The 21137-nt window shown below is 37.1% G+C and overlaps 1 protein-coding gene across 1 annotated transcript; it reads right to left on the bottom strand.

The window, feature by feature from the left end:
- Window positions 1-1374: 1374 nt before the first annotated feature.
- On the bottom strand, window positions 1375-18164 carry LOC124835338 (uncharacterized). Its single transcript, XM_047310258.2, has 9 exons — window positions 17688-18164; window positions 17399-17446; window positions 17195-17254; window positions 16470-16553; window positions 16264-16368; window positions 13186-13299; window positions 12984-13084; window positions 1946-2057; window positions 1375-1750 (listed from the first exon to the last, which is right to left on the bottom strand). The coding sequence occupies exons 1-9, from the start codon at window positions 18135-18137 to the stop codon at window positions 1622-1624; spliced, it is 1203 nt and encodes a 400-aa protein (XP_047166214.1). The 5' UTR covers window positions 18138-18164; the 3' UTR covers window positions 1375-1621.
- Between the last annotated feature and the right edge of the window lie 2973 nt (window positions 18165-21137).

Raw genomic sequence — 21137 nt, 5'->3', positions numbered from 1 at the left:
TCGAATAGCTCCTGATGTGGTTGAGGTATTACTCATAATTTCAATCTCTTTAAGGGTTTGATGAAGTATTAGTGAGCCTATGCTGAATGACACATTGTTTTTACTTATTTTAACCTTCTTTAGAGGTTGTAGTTAAGTTTGAGCATAGAAAGAGTAAGGGTTGCAATTATTGGCCTCTTTGGGCCTTTTGTGTTTGAACATGATTACTCGACACCAAACAGGATCATTGAATGTGTTCATCTAGATCGGTCGATCCATCGTACTTTTCGAACGTCGGGGGCGTTGACTTCTCCGACATCGGTGCTTCCATGACTGTCATGGGGAAGGGTAGCAGGCCCTTGACCTATACCGTAAGGACCGAGATGGTCATCTTAATAGCTGCGCTATTCACTTCTTGCCCAGTCTTACTAATCTCCTGAATGGTCGTCCTCACCTCCTAAGCGGTCCGACTAGGTCTATCACATGATTATTTTCTTCGATTTGATGGGGATGAGGGACATCAAATGTTAGGTCGATTGCTCCTATTGAGCAACAACGTGTTTTACCCTTAATGCGGCTATCTTGGTGACATGCCTTCGTTGCATCTCCTGCATTTGAGCCTGCATCTATACCTGCATTTCCCTTATCAGTTTCATAAGGTCTTGTTCTCTCATGTTTATTGTCGTCATCATTGGATATTTTCCTTACGTCCTCAGACCTTACTATGTACACCAAAATGTTTCCGTTTGTGTAGTCGATATTAAGGCTTTTTATACAAATTATCTCCTTACTCCTAGCTTGGACCCTACTTTTATGAATGTAGCAAAAACAAGTTTTATTCTGCATTCCACTTCACTTGTATTTTCTATATACGAGGCTATAGCATTGCTATTGTATCCTCCTAAAATCGTATCTAAATATCTCACAAACCAACTTCAATTGTGTATCGTAATCAATTTTCAGTGCCTAATTAAAATTCACTTTAGAAAACAATCTCAAACACTTAATTAATATCCATAACAGATAACAATGTCCAATACTTAAATAATACGCACTTCAAAACAATATCAAACTGAGTCATGCCTCCCAATAGAAAACAGTAACAACATTAAGAAGAACGACCACATTAAATATTTTTTAATAAATTTGAGATAGATTTAACTCGAATTTGAAAAATTACTCCAACTATTTTCATTTCTCTATCTCTCTCTCCTTGCATAACTTATGAGTTTTCCAATAAATGAAAATAAATATATTATGTAATATCTAATTTTCTATTTCCATTTTACTTGGCGTTTTTTATAATAAAAATGTTAACTTTCATATACTTTTGTATTCTTCCTAATAATATATGAAATCACTATTGTTTATTCCCAACAGTTATATGCGCAAGAATAAAAAATTGTAATTAGACCATTTTCTATCTCCCTTGGGATTCCTGTTAAAATGGAACTATCTGACTGGGTATTTATTAGTATTGTATAACATGATTTCTATGTAAAGATTCAAAAAGAATTGTTATTCTTGATACGAAAAAGATAAATAGCTTCTGCATCAACTTCGTTGATGGTTGACTCAACTGCTACATGTTTCAATTCCTACATCGACGTTGTGGTGGATGACAGCATCTCTTATAAGAAAGTTATTTCTTGCATGAAAGATAGATTCCTGATATAATGGCCACCCCAGCCACGACAACACCAACAGATGTCACGATTCTTATTGCAGATACAGCTGGTTCAACAGATGGAACTGTCATGAGATCCTTCATCTGAAAAAAGAAAACGTTGTGAACTGAGGTAAGAAAATATGGCAATGAATAACAAAAGCATAACTATATGATTTTGGAAAAATATTGCAAAATAAGGGGCAAAAATCCGGTTCATATGACTGGTTATACAATTTTGTGATAAAAATACTTATAAATTGTCGATTATACCAGACAAATAACTAAATGTTCACCCACCACGACAGGTTGCTTCCAATGCTTCTTTATTCCCTGTAAATGACCCTTTCCAACAACAGCAACAACTGAGCTATTTTCACTCGCCACTTTTAATAATGTGGAGGACATGTACCTGATGGATGAAAGTCAAATCATGTAAAATTTATAAACAAAATTGTAAAAAACGTTACGGCAAACTGTCAATTGAACGGGCAGTCAACCTCGATGCAACCATTTACTCAGTCTCCTCAACATATGGTCTACTTTTAACTAAATATTGGGGGAAGAGATTGCATATTTGTAGAGATTACAAGTACATCATAGTTATCAAAAGCATGAAAGGCAAACCAAAGTTTTTATATTAACAAACATCATCGTAATAACCTAAAAAAATGACATAGTAGTTTAAAAATAGTAAAACTCAATTATTTAAATGTAAATAGAAGATTTTAAGACGAGTTTCATTATTTCAATTACACCATCTCTCTAAAAACAGATTCCTCTAGAGCTCTTCCTTCCCTCTATGTCTAAGTCATCTGTTTGAAGATCAGTAAGCGTCTATGTGATCCTTGAGGCAACGTCTACCAACCTTCGATTAGTTTGTCCAAAAGAGTAAGTTAGTTTCAACTCTTTTTCTTTAGCTCTCACATTTTCCTTTGGATGTGGACTTTATTTTCTATGCATGTGTCATCTGAGCCTTCCCTTAAGTTCTCTACTGATGAGTAGTTCTAATGGCATACCTTAACCATGCTTTCGTTGTCCGTAGGTGTTATTTGGCCTCTTTAAGCTGAGAGAGCAGAGTAGGGTTCTCTAGAGCTGGTTTAAGTTTCTAACAGGTAAGGGAAGGTAGTGTGCATTCTTAAATTTTAATTTACAAGTATGATTTGTGATTGTTTGGATGATAGGATGATTTAATTGTAATTGTCATATTCGTTCTAGTATTTATTGTGCTTAGATGATGTTAATTGATAGCATGATGTTTGAATATCTGGTATGATGTGATTTTGATGTTATTGCTGTCATGAATAATATATTATGAAGTTGTATTGATGTTTGGAATTGGCTGCAATGTTTAAGGGGTAGTGAGTTATCAAAGTTATGGGTTTGCTAGTCAAAAATTGAGGTTTTGATAGGCAAGTTTCTGAGATAAGGGTTGGATTGAGAAATCTGGTGTTTCAGGTCTGGTTTTGTGTTAGTTGAAACTTGTTAGAGCTTAGAGTTATTAGAAATCTGAAATAGGAACAAGTGTTAGTTAGTAGAGTGGTTTTAAAAAGTTTCAAGTTCAACTTTAGGGGTTTTAACGGTTGAGATTTTGAGAAAATGGTTAGATGGAAAAATCAGAAGTTTAGGGTCAATTCTTAAGTGATTTAGGACTTGTTTAGGTGTTGAGTTAGGCAAAATCTGAGGTGGAAATGATACTTGGTTCTTATGTTGTTTTTCTATCACGTTTTAGTCCAAATTGGAGGTTCTAACTAGTGAAAACTTAAAGTATAGAGGCTGTGATGAAAATTAGATTTTGGGGTATGTTATTGAGTCCATTAAGACTTGTTCATACCTTTAGTTTGCAGAGTTTTGAGTTAGAAAGTGTAGATTTGAGTTTAGGTATTTTGGAGTTGTCATATGGGTTTAATGCACCTAGTTTCGGGTCTAATGATCAAAGAGGTACTTTGTTTTTATTTATAAACATGTTTTCATATCAATTCTAGTGTGTAAGAAACCCTTTTGATCAATTGCATAAGTCTTAGGTACATTAAAATCCATAAACACAGTGTGTGTTATCAACTAATATGGCACCAAACGCCTCTTTCTGGGCTCCTGAGCGCCACATTCCTATGTCGCTGAGGCTAAGCATCAGGTTTCTGGCACTGAGCGCCACTTTTTAGTGGCTAGAGCGCTAAGCTCTACCTTCTAGGGGCTGAGCGCCACTTTTGTAAGTATGGGTTTAAAGGGTTTTAGTGTTGTTTAGTGGTTCTTCTTGAATTGGTTCTTGTGCATTGATGGATATGGAGTGGTTTCATGTGATTGCTTACTATATTTATATGAAAGATATGTATGTGAATGAAAAAGTGTGGAAAGGAGTTCCAAGGAGGAAATTCCTATTGGTAGTTTCAAGTATTGTTTGTATAAAATGCAGGGAGCTCCGTCTTGGGGGTTATCCTGAAACTCTAATGATCGTTCATTCTCAATTAGAGAAGATTGATACATGTGATGAGAGTAGTAGGAAGTCTTAGTTTAGGTGCTTCGAGTATGACCTAAGACACAATACAAACTATCCTTGTGAGTGTGGTAGGGTAAAACCTATTGGCAATGGCTTTGCAAAGCATTAGAGGTCACCATGAGTGCACGACCTATCATAGCTCGACATTCATACTAAATCCTAATAAGCCAGTCTAGGTCTTGACATGTCTTAGATGTTTGAATTGTTTTATGTGAAATGTGATTCATGTGTGAAATGTTAATGTATATTATGAATTGTTTGTATCACTAGCTTACCCTTTTGTTTATATCTTTTTGGGATGTCCTTGTGCTTTGTTGTCTTGGCTATGATCATCTGGTGGGTGTGAGCAAAAGGTGATGAGGTGACTGTAGAGCAAGCCTTAGGTTGAGATGGCCCAGAGGCTTAGTAGTTTTTGTATTATAACTTTAGTAGTTGTCATTTCTTTTGCTTGTTTTAAAACACCAAATATTGTATATGGTTTGAGCTTAGTAAATCTTTATATGGGGTTTGATTATAGTTATGCTTAAATGACTATAATATAACTTTATATTCTCCTAATTGTTAACTAATTTATTCTATTAATTATGTGATAGTTCCTTTATAGTTTTAATACTATATATTTGGGATGTTACATTAATGGTACATTTCATCCTTAGGATAACTTGAGAGTTGTTGGTTTGTCGTATCTTTCTCGTGAAGTGTTGTATCTAACTGGAAGTATTGAGAAACAGAAAAACAACTTGATAAGAGTAATAAGGGTGCGCACTCATGACTCTATCAGAGATGATTTTCCTTTCTTAATTCATAAGGTTTGGGGAAAGAAGAGTTGTGGTCCGAGTTTTGTTTTCTATAGTGTTTCTTGTCTTGTTCTTGCCTTTGTGGTAGTGTTTTATGCTCTATAGTGGTAAAGGAATGCAGATTCAAGGATAACTTGACCTGTATACCTTTATTAGAATTTGCCTCGAAGATAGGGAGATATGGTGTGTGGGAGCTTGGGTATTAGAAGATCATAGATTTTGCCCCGCAAAGGATGGAGAAATATGTTGGAGTTCAAAAGTTACATTTTCGTTGAAGGAGTTTCAAGAACAGAGTTAGGGGAGTAGAAATCACAAGTTTTGCAAGAGAAATTGGATTTAGAATTCAGAGTAAAAGCGCAGGTGTCAGTGTGCACTGGCGTAGCAACATTGAGAAGGCAACATGGTTTTGCATATCAGAAATGTTTGGGACTTATAAGGAAAATGATGGAAGGTTTGAGGTTAAAGTTAAAAAGGAAATAGGAATTCTGAAGTGGACCAAGGGGAATCAATCTTTAGAAAAGAGGTATAAGACGAAGAAGAGTTTGAGGAGTAGTTGTGTAAGGCAAAGTTTTCCAAGTTGGAGAAAAGGTCTTTGAGGAGAATGAAGTATTGTAAGGGTTTTAAGCTAAGTAAAATAATCAGAAGGAGATGGTTAGATCTTCTCAGCAAGTGGATGCATCAAAGTTAAGTTTAGAGGGATGTTTCAAGATAAGTGGTTTGCATATAAGGAAGGTTTGACCTTGGGCTGAGGTGGAAGATTTCAAGCACCAAAGGAAGAAGTACATCAAACAATCAATTTTGTAAGAAAAGGTAAGGCTATAGAATTAGAGTACGGTGAATGAGGAAGGGAGAAGAAAAGTTTTGAAATAGATGGGAAAAAAAGGTGTCTGCAATATAAGCTACAAAAGTGGTTATCGAGAATGATTAGTGAGCTTGGGTTGGTTGAGATGTTCGGAGTTATGAAGTTGCAGGTTGAGTTGAGGTTGATTTCAATAGATATAGTAGTCTGACTATATCTAGTGATTTTCTAAGTTGATTAAGGAGAGACAGTTGCTAGATCCTAGTCTATCGAGTATAGTGAGGCAGTTTGTACATATCGGGTCAGAGTGTTTGGGATGGGGTAGGAGGATAATAGTTGTGGGATCCTAGACAACAAAAGTCAGTGGAGTGATTGATATAGAACGGCCTAAGGAGTTTATGATGGGTCAAAAGATGTGTTGAGGTTCAGAGATAGGATGTTAATGCCAGATAGGGAATGAAGAGGTTTATTCTTGAAGAAGGTTTTAAGTTAAGCTAGTAGTGTTTGCTGTAGTGGTGATTACATGAAGATTGCTAGGATGTGTGGCACGTGTCGAGGTGATCAAAGGGTTCAGGTTTGAAGTTTATATGAAATGGTTTCTTAGCAAGTTTGGAGCATAACCTTATAAGAGGATTGGTCATCTTTCCATCTTGTTTTAGTAGATGTTGGTCTTCCAGGGGTGTTCCTCGTTTTAAGAGAAGGAAAAACAATGGTGGTGCATCAAGTGTGGATTTGTTTTAAGAGAAGGAAAAACAATGGTGGTGCATCAAGTGTGGATTAAGCAAATAGTTGGGGACAAGTGTTAAGTGAATCAGAGATGTCTGACAAACGCAAGGGAAGGAGAGATGACGTTGTTTCTTTTGGTAAGTTCGAGGTTTGACTGCAAGGATGGTTTGGTTGTTTTCCAATCTCTTTTCTAGTGGTTTATGATATTTAAGAGAACTTTCGTGTTTCAAGGAGGAGAGTCGATGGTTATACACTAGGCATAGATCAAGTTAAAAAGTGAAGGCAAAGTGTTGTGAGCAAGATTGTCAAACTCGAGCGTTTACGTAAACTCGTGAGAGTTTAATAAACTCGACTCATAAACTTGTAAGAGTTTACTTTATATAAAAAAATTAAAAAAAATTATATGAATAATATCCTAATTCAAATAAATTTACAAAATTATATAACTTCAAATAAATAAAATTCTTAGACATATTTATTTATAAAAATATTATAAAACATAAATATTTGGATTAGTATCCATTAAATTTGATCTATTTCGAGACATAATGCTCTAAGTTTTTTCATTAAACATAAAAGAAAAAATAGTGACAGTGACAAAGGTCTTAGGTTTTATTGTTTAGAAAAACAATTTCATTTACCTATTAAAAACCAAAACAATGTCAGAGGCTCAGCTCATGCCTTTGTTAAGAAAAAATAACTTCACTCAACAGTGAGTGATGCAGTGGTGGAAGGAGGTGAGACCAGAAGGCGAGACCAAAAGGCAAGCCCAGGAGACGAGACAACAGTGCAATGACGAGCACAACGACAAGCCCGAACCAGGCATAACGACAACCACAAACAGAGTGCAAACAGAGTGTGAACGAGCGCACGCAACAGGGACCTGAAGGAGGCGAGGCGATGGCGAACGAGATGGCCACAGAGAGAAGCAGAGGAGTGAGAGAGACAGTGCCAATTAGGTCATGAAACCCTAAACCCAAAATGAGCTCGTTTTTCTTAATTCTTTTCCCTTTCAAGCTCCCAAAATCACTCCAATATCACGATTATACACAATCCTACTGGTTTCACAATCAATTCCACCGAGTTTACTTAAAAAACGAGTTTACTTCTAAGTTAACTCGAAAGCCAGGTCTAGAAACATAAACTCGCAAGTTTGATAACCATGATTGTGAGAATTAGAGAAAATTAACAAGGACAAGTGAAGAGGAGAAGACATGATCTTAATTGTGGAAGGGTTTCTATGGATGTTCTGAAGCAGGTACAAGAATTTCCACCTTAAAGTAGTGGAGTGAACTATTGCATTAGCGTATGAAGCTGCACCAATGTCCATAGTTCCTTTTTGTATAGTTCCTGTTAGGTGTGTAGAGTAAAAGAAGAAAAAGGAGGAGTTGTTAAAGTAGTAGTGGTCTAGACTCAGTGCAATAATCAAAATAGCTACAAGTTTCATAGATCTTGGAAGAGAAGTAGAGGGCAGGTGGAACAGTTCGAGTGTAAGTCTTGGCTCAAGTAACAATGGTTTTTGGGAATTATGTTTCCTAAGGAATGGAGACAATCTTGAGGAAATGGAATGATAAGGTTATCGTGTTAAAGATGAGTTCTCTAGGTTTTGCAAAATCATAAAATTTTTTAAAAAGGTTCTCAAGAGGGGTGATTTTCTGGTTAAAGCTAACATGAATGGATTATCTTTTTCAGTAAACAGATGAGTATGACTGTATGAGGATTACAGTAGCGGAGTGGATGATGGTGGGCATGTTCTTATAAGTAAGAGGTGTGTGAGAAGAGCTTTCTTATTAATGTGTTGATGGTTTGTGAGTTGTGGTCCTCTTTAATCGGTAGAGATGTTTGTTTTAGGGATGAGTTAAGAGTGTTTGATGACCTTCAAAAGACAAAGGTGAGGTTGTGTATAAGGGAAATAGGAAAGAGACACAGAAGACGAAGTGAGCCTATGGTTTCAAGCTGCGGTGTTAAACTTGAAGTAAGAGAGTGTTAATGGACATTGATCAAAGAAAATGGGTCACTAGACGAAGGAGATGAACTAAGCTATGGTTTCAGGTTGTAGTGTCAATCTTGAGAGGAGAAAGTGTTAAGATGGTTAGAACAAAAAGAAGATTCAAGTTCTTGGTTCGATAAGGATTAAGTAAGATTAGTTGGAGAGTATGAAGACTGGGGTCTAAAGCAAAGTTGTAAAGAGATTTCATTATTATAGTTGCAATACTATAACTAGTGAAATTCTCAAAATGGGTTAAGAAAAAGCAGTTTGGACAATTCTAGTTTGAGATGTATCATAAGATTGCTAAGTACTAATCAAGCAAGTGATTTCAAGTTGAGAAAGATGCAGATCTAAGCATGGTTACAAGCTAGTAAGTCAAGAAATGCAGATGGTTCAGAATGGTGAGTTAAAGAAGTGAAGATGGAGAGCTCAAATTGGTTTTGTCGTTGCAACGGATGAGAGTTCTACGTTTGTAATGAAGGACTAAGTTACTCAAGGGAAAAGCTCAATAAAGGAAGGTGAAGTTATCAAAGTGGTTGTGTTTAAGAGTGATCAAAAGTGTTAACAGTTGGCAGAAAAATCAGAAGTCATGAGTGAATAAGTCAGTTGTATGGTGTTTCAAAGAGGAAGCAAGAGAAGGTGAAGTGATATCAGTCAGACATTAATATGATGTCAAGGCTAGCTAAAGTTTTAAAAAGAATTTACAAAAGGTAGTGCAAGTCAGATACAAATTTGTTGGTCATGTGAAGGAGGATCCTTAACGCTGAGGTTTGAAGGTTGAGAAGTTGATTTGAGAATAGGGGCTAAACCAATATACATTATTGAACACTAGAGCATTTTAGCGCAAAGACAAGGTTTTCATGATAGTAAGGTTGTTAAGGAGTAGTATCTCGATCGAGCTAGGTGGTTGTGATAGAGAAAATGAGGAGAGCATGTTTTCATTCTACCTAATGAGTGAATTTTTGAGGACGAAATTTTTTTTTGTTGGGAAGGATGTAAAACCTAGAAAAATGACATTTTAGAAGTAGTAGTAGTTTAAAAATTGTGAGACTCAATTATTTTAATATTAAATGGTTTTATTATAAATAGAAGTTTATAAGACAAGTTTCATTATTTCAAGTCACACCATCTCTCTAAAAACAATTTCGTCTAGTGCTTTTCCTTTCCTCTATGTCTTTTACCTGCTAAGTCATTTGTTTGAAGATCAGGAAGCATGTATGTGATCCTTCAGGCAAAGTCTACCAACCTATCCGATCAGTTTGTCCGAAAAAGTAAGTTAGTTTCCACTCTTTTTCTTGAACTCTCACATTTTCCTCTACATGTGGACTTTATTTCCTATGCATGTGTCTTTTGAGCCTTCCCTTAAGTATGGGTTTAAAAGGTTTTAGTGTTGTTTATTGGTTCTTCTTGAATTGGTTCTTGTGCATTGATGGATATGCAGTGGTTTCATGTGATTGCCTACTCTATTTATATGAAAGATATGTATGTGAATGAAAAAGTGTGGAAAAGAATTCCAAGGAGGAAATTCCTATTGGTGGTTTCAAGTATTGTTGGTATGAATGTAGGGAACTCAGTCTTAGGGGTTATCCTGAAACTCTAATGATCGTTCATTTTCAATTATAGAAGATTGATACATGTGGTCAGAGTAGCAGAAAGTCTTAGTCTAGGTGCTTCCAGTATGGCCTAAGACGCAATACAAAATAACCTTGTGAGTGTGGTAGAGTGAAACCATTTGACAATGGCTTTGCAAAGAAGTAAAAGCCACCACAAGTGCACGACCCGCCATGGCTCGACATTCATACTATATATGGATAGTCCAGTCTTGGTCTTGGCATGTTTAAGATGTTTGAATTGTTTTATGTGAAATGTGATTCACGTGTGAAATGTTAATATATATTATGAATTGTTTTGTATCACTAGCTTACCCTTTTGTTTATGTCTTTTTGGTATGTCCTTGTGCTTTGTTGTCTTGGCTATAATCATCTGGTGGGTGTGAGCAAACAATGATGAGGTGACCATGGAGCAAGCCTTAGGTGGAGACTGCCCAGAGGCTTAGTAGTTTTTGTATTATCACTTTAGTAGCTGTCATTGCTTTTGGTTGTTTTAAAACACCAAATCTTGTATATGGTTTGAGCTTAGTAAATCTGTATATGGAGTTTGGTTATAGTTATGTTTAAATGACTGTAATAAAACTTTATATCTCCTAGTTGTTAACTAATCTATTCTATTAATTATGTGATAGTTCCTTTATAATTTTAATATTATATATTTGGGATGTTACAATCGTCCCACCACCAGAGGGCAGAGCATACTACTACTTGAAAGGCATATTGTTAGGATATAGGGTATTTGGGATATAAGGGCATAATGGGAAATGGGATTAGGATAGAAGGTAGAGGAACTGTATAAATAGATTGTTTGGATAGTTAGAAGGTAGTTTTTGGTTACATTGTTTGTTAACAAGCCATTGACCTGTGAAGAGGGTTATGCCTCTGGATCTTGTATACACACACTATTCTTTCTGTTAATAATACACAATTCACCATATATTTCTCTTTGTTTTCTGGGTGTGAGAGATTGTGAGGGAGTTCTTGATTAGGTTCCCAGTTTAGGAACCTATCAATTGATCCGACCTGCCGGATTCATCCCGATCGAAGGAGTGACGAGCGCGCGGGATGGAGGGAAGAGTGGCAGCAATAGAAGGGCAGATGGAGGCGATATACATTGCGATAGCCGAGACGAAGGCTGATACAGTGTTCTTGTGGCATGAAATCGGGGCATGGAGGCAGAATTACGAAGCAATGCGTCAGGATATTCAGGCGATCCTGAAGATGTTAGGGGATCGCAATCGCGACCCGAACGACCATCGCCAAGGGGGCAGTGAATCTTCGGTGAATGACAACGGTGTCGGACCCGACGGAGATAGAGAAAGACGAGGAGAAGGGTGACAGGACAGACAAATTAATTGGAGAAAACGGGTGGAGTTACCCGTGTTCGAAGGTGGCGAACTGTGGAACTGGATCAGTAGGGCGGAAAAGTTCTTCGAGGTGCAGAGAGTGGACGAAGACGAGAAATTACAACTGGCTTTCATTAGTATGGAGGGGTATGCTGGGAGTTGGTTTCGATTTTGGAGAGAGAAAACCAAGAACCATTCTTGGGAAGGGTTAAAGAGAGCTTTGGGGATTAGGTTCGGGGGAGGAACGCGAGGAACAATGTATGAGAGGCTATCGACCATTAAGCAGGTCGGGACGGTGGAGGAATACGTAAGAGAGTTCGAAGTGTTGGTGGGGCAGACCACCAAAATCCCAGAGGAACAGATTCTGGGCTACTTCATGGCGGGACTCCAGGAGGAGGTGGGCAACCATGTCAGGCCGCATGATCCCCAAGACTTGATGACAGCCATGCGAGTCGAGCGTGATGTGGAGAAATTAGGTGCGCATACAAAGACGGGACGGGGGTCGGTGCCCAAGAACCAAAGTTCGTGGGGACGAACGGCGAGAGTGGTGGTGCGAGTAGAGTTCCAACACGATACGCAAAGTCAAGGAGGGGCCGTGGAAAGTGTCGGTTCCGTGAAGAAAGAGGCAACCCCCGAAGGCGGCGCCGCAAGAACGACTGGGGACTGGAGGGAAAGGAATACCCGCAACCTACCATATTCGGAGTACGTGAAAAGGAGAGAAGAGGGAAGATGCTTCTGGTGCGGAGGGCATTTCAGCCCAGGTCATCAATGTCTAGAGCGGGGATTGCGAATGCTGATCTTGGCCGAAGAAGAAGAGGAAAATTTGCCACCGCCCAAGCCCCCTGACTTAAATTGAAGGGCAAAGCCAGTGGGTTTCCTTCGTATGGTAAGCCGATGAGGAAGAGGAGCCATGAGACCAAGCTTCCCCATTCCAACCTTGAGGACAAGGTTGTTCTGCAGCGGGTGTAATGTTAGGATATAGGGTATTTGGGATATAAGGGCATAATGGGAAATGGGATTAAGATAGAAGGTAGAGGAATTGTATAAATAGATTGTTTGGATAGTTAGAAGGCAGTTTTTTAGTACATTGTTTGTTAACAGGCCATTGACCTGTGAAGAGGGTTATGCCTCTGAATCTTGTATACACACACTATTCTTTCTATTAATAATACATAATTCACCATATATTTCTCTCTGTTTTCTGGGTGTGAGAAACTGTGAGGGAGTTCTTGATTAGGTTCCCAGTTTAGGAACCTATCACATATAGATAGTATCCCCTGAAAACAAATCTCCAAAATATAATTGATTGAAAGGTTTCTCATATCCTAGGCAAAAAAAGCACTATAGGTAAAAGGTCCATGCCCCCATGGTATTGAATTTCAGACCACCAGGGTGACAAGAATATGCATGTCAATAACAGAACCAAGACACCCTCCAACAAGAACCCCTGAGTGGTAACATAATAGGGTGACAAGTATTAACTGAAGCATTCTCTAAAGAGTGGGAAGCAGGTTACAAGTAATAGAAGCAATAAATGAATCAGTAAATTGATATTAAGTGCAATGCGACTTACTGATCTCGTTCATGCACAAGAGTCTCCATTAAAGTCGGAAACTCCTTACTCATTTCCTGTATAACCAGAGTTAGCATGTCACTGTCATCCATTTCCTTCAGCTGAAGAAAGCAAACCCAAGTTAGGATATAGACAAGAATTAAATAGCACAAACACTAACAATTCAAACTTATCACTAGTACATGAGGATTATAAAATTTACCATCTTGTTAAGATCATCAGAGCTGGGTAAAAAAACTGCCTGGAAAAGTAAAGAGTATAACAGTTTTGTTTTATGCCAAAGTGGCATCTTACTCCATGTTCTCCTTAATGTAATCTGTATCAATCAGAATCACAATCCATTAATACATAAAAAAGAGGCTCTTCATGCCAATTAAACCAAGTTGAAAGCTCACATAATAAAATAGTACATGTTGAACATATTAATCTAATTTAGAACATGCCAGTATTTCTCCCATACTTATAGAAATAATTTTAAAGAGTGATGAATAGGTGTTAGGAATAAAAGAGGAGGAAATTAACCTAATATTGAACGGTAAGGTATGGGGAAGTGAGGCCGAACGGTAAGGCAAGGGAGAAGTGAGGCCGAACAGTGTGAGAGGAGAAGCCGAACGGTAAGGCAAGGGGGAAGTATAGACCGAACGGTATCCAGAAGGGAGGAGGGAAGTAGAGGTCGAACGGTAGCCAGAAGGGAAGAGGGAAGTATAGACCAAACGGTATCCAGAAGGGAGGAGGGAAGTATATGGTCTTATCACAGGAAGGGAACCCTCTAGCTACTCCCTGCAACTTACTGTCAGGAGGCTTGGGTGGTGGTCGAAATGAGAAACAGAACTTATGGGACCATTTTCGTGTCTGCATTATTTCCTTAAAGGCGAGGAGCTTCTTATTCTTCCCTGTAAAATAACTTCTTATACCGTTCGGTTCTCTTCCCCCTATCTTGATACCGTTCGGCTCTCTTCCCAATGCCTTTATGTTGTTCGGAAATCTTCCCCTATCTTTATACCGTTCATCTTTTCTATTGCTTTCCCATGCTTTTCTACCGTTCGGTTCCTTCCCCTTGCCTTCAACCGTTCGGATCATGTTGGTTTTCTTCCTCTGCTCATCCCCCAATCTCACCTGGTACGGTTGGGTATCCTCCATGGGCAAACCCAATTCCTCTACCAGACCCTTGTCTATAAAATTAATCAAACCCGTTCGTCCTTTAATGGCCAATACCGTTCGATTCCATATCAAACCGTGCATCTTCTGGACTGATCCCACACTCTTGGCGGCTCCCGATCGGCCTGGGTGATTGGCCTCGGATCGCTCGACAACTCCCAATCGGCCTTGGTTATAGCGATTAGCCTCGGACCGTGTCACCTCACTGCTCGTTCATCCCTCAGACGACTGGTCTTCTATGGCCTCGGACCGCTCGATCAATGATGGGGAGACCGTTTTGGCTGTAAGACCGTTCGGCATGTGACTACAAACGTAAGACCGTTCGGTTCCGGTCGTCATCTCACGTTCGGATTCAGTGGTTCTCTCTCGTTTGGGTCCAACAGTCCTCTCCTTTTCGCCTTCCTGGAATTCTTCATCCCTTGCGATTCGCATCGCCACCATCAAGTCTTACGGGTCATGCGGTCGGACTTGATTCCGTATGTCCTCTTGCAATCCTGGCAGAAAATATACTAACAGCTGCTCGTTCGGCACACTCTACGTTCGACCCACCCATATCTTAAAGTAACGTACATACTCGTCCACCGTCCCCGTCTGTTTCGATGTCGCCAAACGCTCAACAATGGTTCCAAACCTTACCACCAACGCATCCTTCAATCCTGCCCACGACTGGTTCGTGGCCTTCTCCCTCCAGAATCGGAACCAGTACCCCGCGCTACCCTCCATACTTATGTATGCTAATCGGACCTTCTCGTCCTCCGATACCCCATTGACGGGATCACGACTTCCTTCGGAGCTCCGATGCTGGTTCCTGGTTCGTCGTTCACGAGCGCGGCTAAATGCTTGTAGTTTGCAAGTTACCGCTCTCATCTCCGTTCTCAACTCTTCTACCGACGATTCAATCACAATCAACCTTCCCTCCATTCTTCTTCTTCAGACGCGCTCTGTTCGCTCCTCCGATGAAGATCTGGCAGGTCGGACCAATTTGTTAGGTTTCCGATTGAGAAACCTAACTTTCTCACAATATCCCAACACCCAACAGCACAGAAACAAGAAATAACAAAGGAATAGTATGAATTTCACTGTGAATGTATATATTGTACCGTGTAACGAAATCCAGAAACGGGAGCCTAATCCCCCTCAACAAGGTCCAAGACCTGTTTACACAAAAGTATATGGCTAGCTGCCTTCTAACAATGAATAGAACTCTATTTATATAAGCTCTTCCATCCCGCCTTTCCTAACCGCTCTCTCATTTTCCCGTCTTTCTATCCTCTTACCTTAGATCCTATCAGAAGTAGAGGCAGATGAAAGGGAGGATGGGATCAAAGGTCAAACGGTATATATACGCTAGTACCAAACGGTAATTAGTAGAAGCAGATTGGGTTATCAGAAAGGATAGGGCGCGGGAAGGCGACACTATAAATAGTCTTCTTTTATTTCTGTTCAGGAGGTTATTTTCTTTTTAGTATAGACTGGGCATATTAGCCAGGAAGATAAGCTTCCTTGGGGGAGAGTATACATGTATTTTTTATACTTTACTGAATCAATAATACATACATACTTTTCAATTCTGTTGTTCGAGTGTTGAAGTGAGAAGAGGGGATCGAATTAGGTTATTTGCATAAAGTAACCTAACAATAGGCATTGAGCCTTTTCCAGTAACAGATTCAGGACTCCAGAAAAAATAAAGATTTTTCTCCAATAGAATGAACATGTTGGCGGTAAGCTTGGAGAATGCTACTGTGTTACATAGTGGTCACGAGTTCTAGTCATTGGAAGAAGGGTATTCTAATTTACAAATATGCTGGAAAAATGAGATAAGGAACTTCTTTATAACACAGAATCTCCCCTGTTTGGACAAAATGAATATAGAGTTACTTTCCAGTCGCTGAATATACCACAAGGCTTTCTAGTGATTATGCAACATGAATTTATTCTCAAGAACACCAGAGTCCAAGATATTGTAATGAAAAAAATTACAATATACTTGCAATACTATCAATTTAACTTCTAGAGATAAGTGTAAAAAACATGACTCTTTATTATTCAGAGGAATATTTAACATCAACAGAGTATAAATTTTCTCTGCCTTCAACATATTAAATTGAAAAACTAATCCCACCTGTACAGGGCGATCACCAAGTATCACTCTGCCACCATACTTGATGGCTTCTTCATATGCCACACGAAACTCAGAGCCAGGAAAGACCTCAAGTTTACTAGCAATCTGTCAGAAACTTAATAGCAGGATATATGAGAAACATAGGAATGAAAGGTGGATGATTGAAAGCCTATTAAGGGATGACACATGATTTCCTAGAAACCTGCCTTGGCAAGGAACCAGCCATAAAGCACTTCAAACATATTATGTTTTTTCTTCAACATTGTAACCATTTCTCCCACAGTGGGTACCTGGAAGAAGCAAATTCAATAATCATGCAAACAACTGAACGAGAACCAGATTAATATGATAGAATCAATGAAATTAGTTGACAGTAGGTTTGAATAAGGCATGTGGAAAATTGAACAATAATTACAATTATCATTTTATTGCTTTAATTGTTTTCTACTTTAAGAAAAAGGAAAAACTAAACTATTCGAAAGTTGACAGCTATAAGGTTTAAATCATCAAGGCAAAATGAGTTTCTGTGTGTTATGTCCTTCAGTGAAACACCAAGTAAGCCATACAATTACACAGCCATTTGATACTTTATCTTTCGAGCAATCCACTCATCTAATATCAAACTAAAGAATGCCGCCACACCCAACAAATTGGAACACTCAAATACATCACACTTGCAACCTACGCACATAAGTTACCAGTTAGAGTGGTAAGAGGGATAGCCTGATACTCTTACAAATTGGACTTAGGGTCTCACTCAACGCTACCATGTGGGATTAAACCATAAAACCTTCCATGTTAAAATTACGAAAACTCCCAAAAGTGGTCAAAGTGGGAGGCTAGGCGTGACAAGAATTAAGCCACCTTCCAACAATTAACGGACTAAAGTACAAAGGAAATGTACAAAACAACAATTTAAAAGGATAGAAACCTTGAGATTTTGAAGGGTAAGCACAGCAACACGACTGGAGCACAACTCTAGGAAGACGGCCTGTAACAAAACAAAGACCGGCCACAGGTTTACATCACTAAAAATCCAAAAATTCAAGGGGCATCATTTCATTAGACCAAGAGCAAGCAACTGAAGGATCAATCCACCAGCCAAGTATTAGTAAGTTCAAAAGGGAAACAAAACCTGCGGTTTAAGAAAATTCACTATAGCTTGAACTTCTCTGCTTGATTCCTGCACAAAATTCAGCATAAATTTTAAACTCTCAGCAATTCAACAACTGTACTTCTTATTACAACAACTACAATTGATACGATAAAGTAAAAAATGAGACTAACAGTTCCGATTGAAACAAAATACAGAATAAAATAAATTAAAACAATCCCTAATAATTCGTTCTCGTTGAACATAGTGACAATGTACAGCATAACGAATCCTGAAACCTGATTCTGAACTACCAGAACCAATACAATACCTCAGAGACATGAGCGGTTCCGACCAAGTAAACGTCGCAGACGCCGCCTTCGGCGGCAGACTCGCACGAGAGGACTAGAACGTTTCTGGATAGCTCCTCCGGGAGAGTGACCTGACGGTGATCGGAATCCGGCGCGTCATCCGACGTTGAGGGAGCAGCGTCGGCGTCGGAGGGCTCGTCAATTCGAACTATGCTCTCAGACAAACTCTCCATCTTCAGATCCGGGACGTGGACGAAGTCCTCGCCCGAGGCGGCGGATTCCGGCGGTTTCGCATCCATCGCCGGGCGAAATGGAGAGTGCGTTCGGCAGCGGGCGAGGGCGGAGGTTTTGGTAGAGAATTTGGGGAGAGAGAGGGTTTGGGAACAAGAAATTGATGTTGCGAGGAGATGTTTGGAGAGATGAATGAAAGGCGTGACTCGGACAAGCTGAGGAGTGACGAAGTGAGTCATAAGCTGTTGAAACGTGATTGCGGTTTGTGTGTAGAGGGTCAGAAATTAGAATAATGCGTGCGTTACAGTGTGGGCCCCTTTCTCCCCGCAAATTATTCCAAGAACAATTTAATTACTCATTTTTAGTTTAATTAAACAAATTTTACTATTTTACTCCGATGAAAATTAATTTAAATTAAAAAAAGTTTGATACTTTTTTCAACAAATATTTTTCAGTGTAAAAAATTGTGTACACAAAATAAATATTAACTTAAAATTTGGAGACATTTTCTCTCTGTAATATAAACAGCTTTATAATTAAGATTTGGATATAAAAAAGTTATCAATTGATTCCAAATTTATTAAAGGCGTAAACCTACGTACCTGTAAGTGTGAGAAGATCAGATTTTGTCGTCGTGACTCATGAGACTGTCTTTAATTGTTCCTTATGCCGAAAGTTACACTTATTATGTATTTTAAATTTAGATTTTTACATGAAACATCATATACTTTGATTTAAAGTTTTCTCGTTTCCACAATTTTATTATTTAATTTACTAAATAATCTCAAGATGAATCGAGTTTTAATATATTCTTTAAATAATGTTGATTAAGTATAAAATTCAATTTCGGATCATTTATACTATATACTAAATGTATATACAAGTTATGTAAATGACTGAAAAATAAAATGAAAGGTGAAAATTTTAAATTAAAAGAAAGATAATAAAAGTAATTGTTATTAGTAATTGTATTTACTATTTTTAATTATTTTTTGTTATAAAAAATATCTAATTAAGAAATATGGAATAATTATGCAAATGATATTTTAAAACATATAATATTTGATTAGGTTACAACAAATTTCATTTTAATTTCTTGAGAATAAAAATAGAAATAAGTTAAATTCGAGATTTTTTTTCTTCAAATATTTGTACATCTCTTAAGATATAATATATATAGAAAATAAATTCTTATATTTAGGCCTAAATAAATTATACGGATCACTTTTTTTCTATCTGATGAAAATAATTTTATATCAAAAGGAAAAAAAAAAATCGACTAAATGTTTTACATCAAACTCATCATGGTCCGGTCCAAAATGGTTACAACCTGCTTTCCGTTAAAGAATCAAGGTTTTCATTTCTCTATTTAAAACGCCTTTTTTTCTAATTTACAATGTTCACCTTTTAGTTAAATGGTAACGACGAATAATAATAAACGAGATACTAAAAATAATGATAATAAAAAACTATGTACATTATAATTATAATAGTAAAAATGAGGATGATGAAAATAATGACCATAAACATGGTAAAAAAAAGTGAGTATGATATAACAATAGTAAAATTAATAATATTGTCATAATAATTATTATAAAATAATAATAATAATTTGATATATTTAAAACATAACTAATCATATTAAAATAAAAATAAATTATTTACGCAATACCCAAGATAAAATATTAATTACATAAAAGAATTTAAGCTAAAATAAAAGTAGAAAACAGTTGAAAGTCTAGTTATAAGCTTAGGACTTTTAGACTAGTTTAGTAAAATTAAATGTTAAAATAAATGATAAAATACAAAATGTCGAAATAAATTTACTTATATGGTATTTCAAAAAAAAATAAGTTATATATTATTGATACAAATATATTATATATTAAAACATTTTTTATAAAATTTAAAAAAATAGAATAACCTATTTTTAAATCGGTATCACCATGTGATTATGTTAATTGATACCGTGGTTAACCAAAAAAATTTATATATAAACTATCTTCTATCAATAAATTAAAGTATAATAAAAAATAATTAAATAGTATAATAATTAAAATAAACAATAATATAATATCCAAAACTAATAATAAAATAAAATAAAATAAAATAAACTTATTATCTATCATTACTACTATCTATATAAGAAAATGGTAAAGATAAGAAATAAGAGAAATACAAAAAAATATGAAATCTTAAAAGTGTAACAATTTAAAGATCATTAATTTCGATATCGAAACTACAAATAACTTGACCTTTTCTTGTAAATTTACCATAAAAATAAATAAATTATTTTACGCATCCATTCTATATAATTATCCTAAAATTATATTTAGCCTTATATATTATATGAAAATAAGCGTATTTCCCAAAATCCCCACCCATCTACTTTGGAAGTCTAGTTGGGCAAGGGTACCATCAACCCTATGCCTAAATATTTTTTGCACAAAAAAAATAACAATAATAATAATAATTAAACAAATATTGGAATCACCTGAATTACAAATCATGTCAAGAAAGAACTAGTTCGTAGTCAATGAAGTTAGTGGAGAGTGAGTTGTTCCCTCCACCACCCAAGAGCTCTTGCATCTCTCCCAAAAAAAAAATTTAATTACAAAACTATCCATTTTACTTTAATTTTTTACTTTTTTTACCTTTGTATCAAAACTCTAATCCCAACTTCATTTTCACTCACAGTGCGCAATCCCCACCTCCCATCCCCTACACCCTCCTCCACAAATTCTCACTTTCAAACTTTTCTCCTCCCTAGATCCGATTCTTCCAAATTCCTTTTCTCCTCAAGTTCCGTTTTTCCCATAGTAATTTCCATTTCATTTGTTCTTTCTTTTCCGTTTCGATCTCCTGGTTGTGTAGTGATGCTATAGTGTTGGTGCGATGGTGGTGCTTCTTGTTTGCGTCTACTCACATTTTTTCTTTGATCCACAAGAGAGATTGGTCATGATAGACATTTCATTTTAATTTTAATGTATTAGAATATGTTGTGTGTTGGATGTTTGGTCGCTGCCTGTGTGTTTTCTATGTTTGGTAGCTGTGTGTTTGACCTTAAACAGATGTTGATATCCGTCTACAGATATTGACATCCGTTTAAGACTACAGCAAATACCTATATCCTTCTCCAACGAATACTCACATTTGTTTAGAGTGATAGGTTTATATATTCAAAAAACCTCACCTTCAACTACAAGAACCTTCTTGCACCTTTTTTTGCTTGCACCACT

The sequence above is a fragment of the Vigna umbellata genome, chromosome 6 (assembly GCF_029865625.1).
Source record: "Vigna umbellata cultivar VRB3 chromosome 6, Vumbellata_1.0, whole genome shotgun sequence".
Classification (NCBI taxonomy): domain Eukaryota; kingdom Viridiplantae; phylum Streptophyta; class Magnoliopsida; order Fabales; family Fabaceae; genus Vigna; species Vigna umbellata.
Note: the sequence above shows the minus strand (reverse complement) of the source record. Positions and strands in the feature narration are given on the sequence as shown.

Bases quoted from the DNA above. Each gene is read 5' to 3' on its own strand.
- LOC124835338 (XM_047310258.2), bottom strand. From the start codon at position 18,137: ATGACTCACTTCGTCACTCCTCAGCTTGTCCGAGTCACGCCTTTCATT. The intron at 16,554-17,194 runs GTTTCTATCCTT...TGCTTCTTCCAG, and splicing joins TTACCCTTCAAAATCTCAAG to GTACCCACTGTGGGAGAAAT. The intron at 16,369-16,469 runs GCAGGTTTCTAG...AGTTTCTGACAG, and splicing joins ATGGCTGGTTCCTTGCCAAG to ATTGCTAGTAAACTTGAGGT.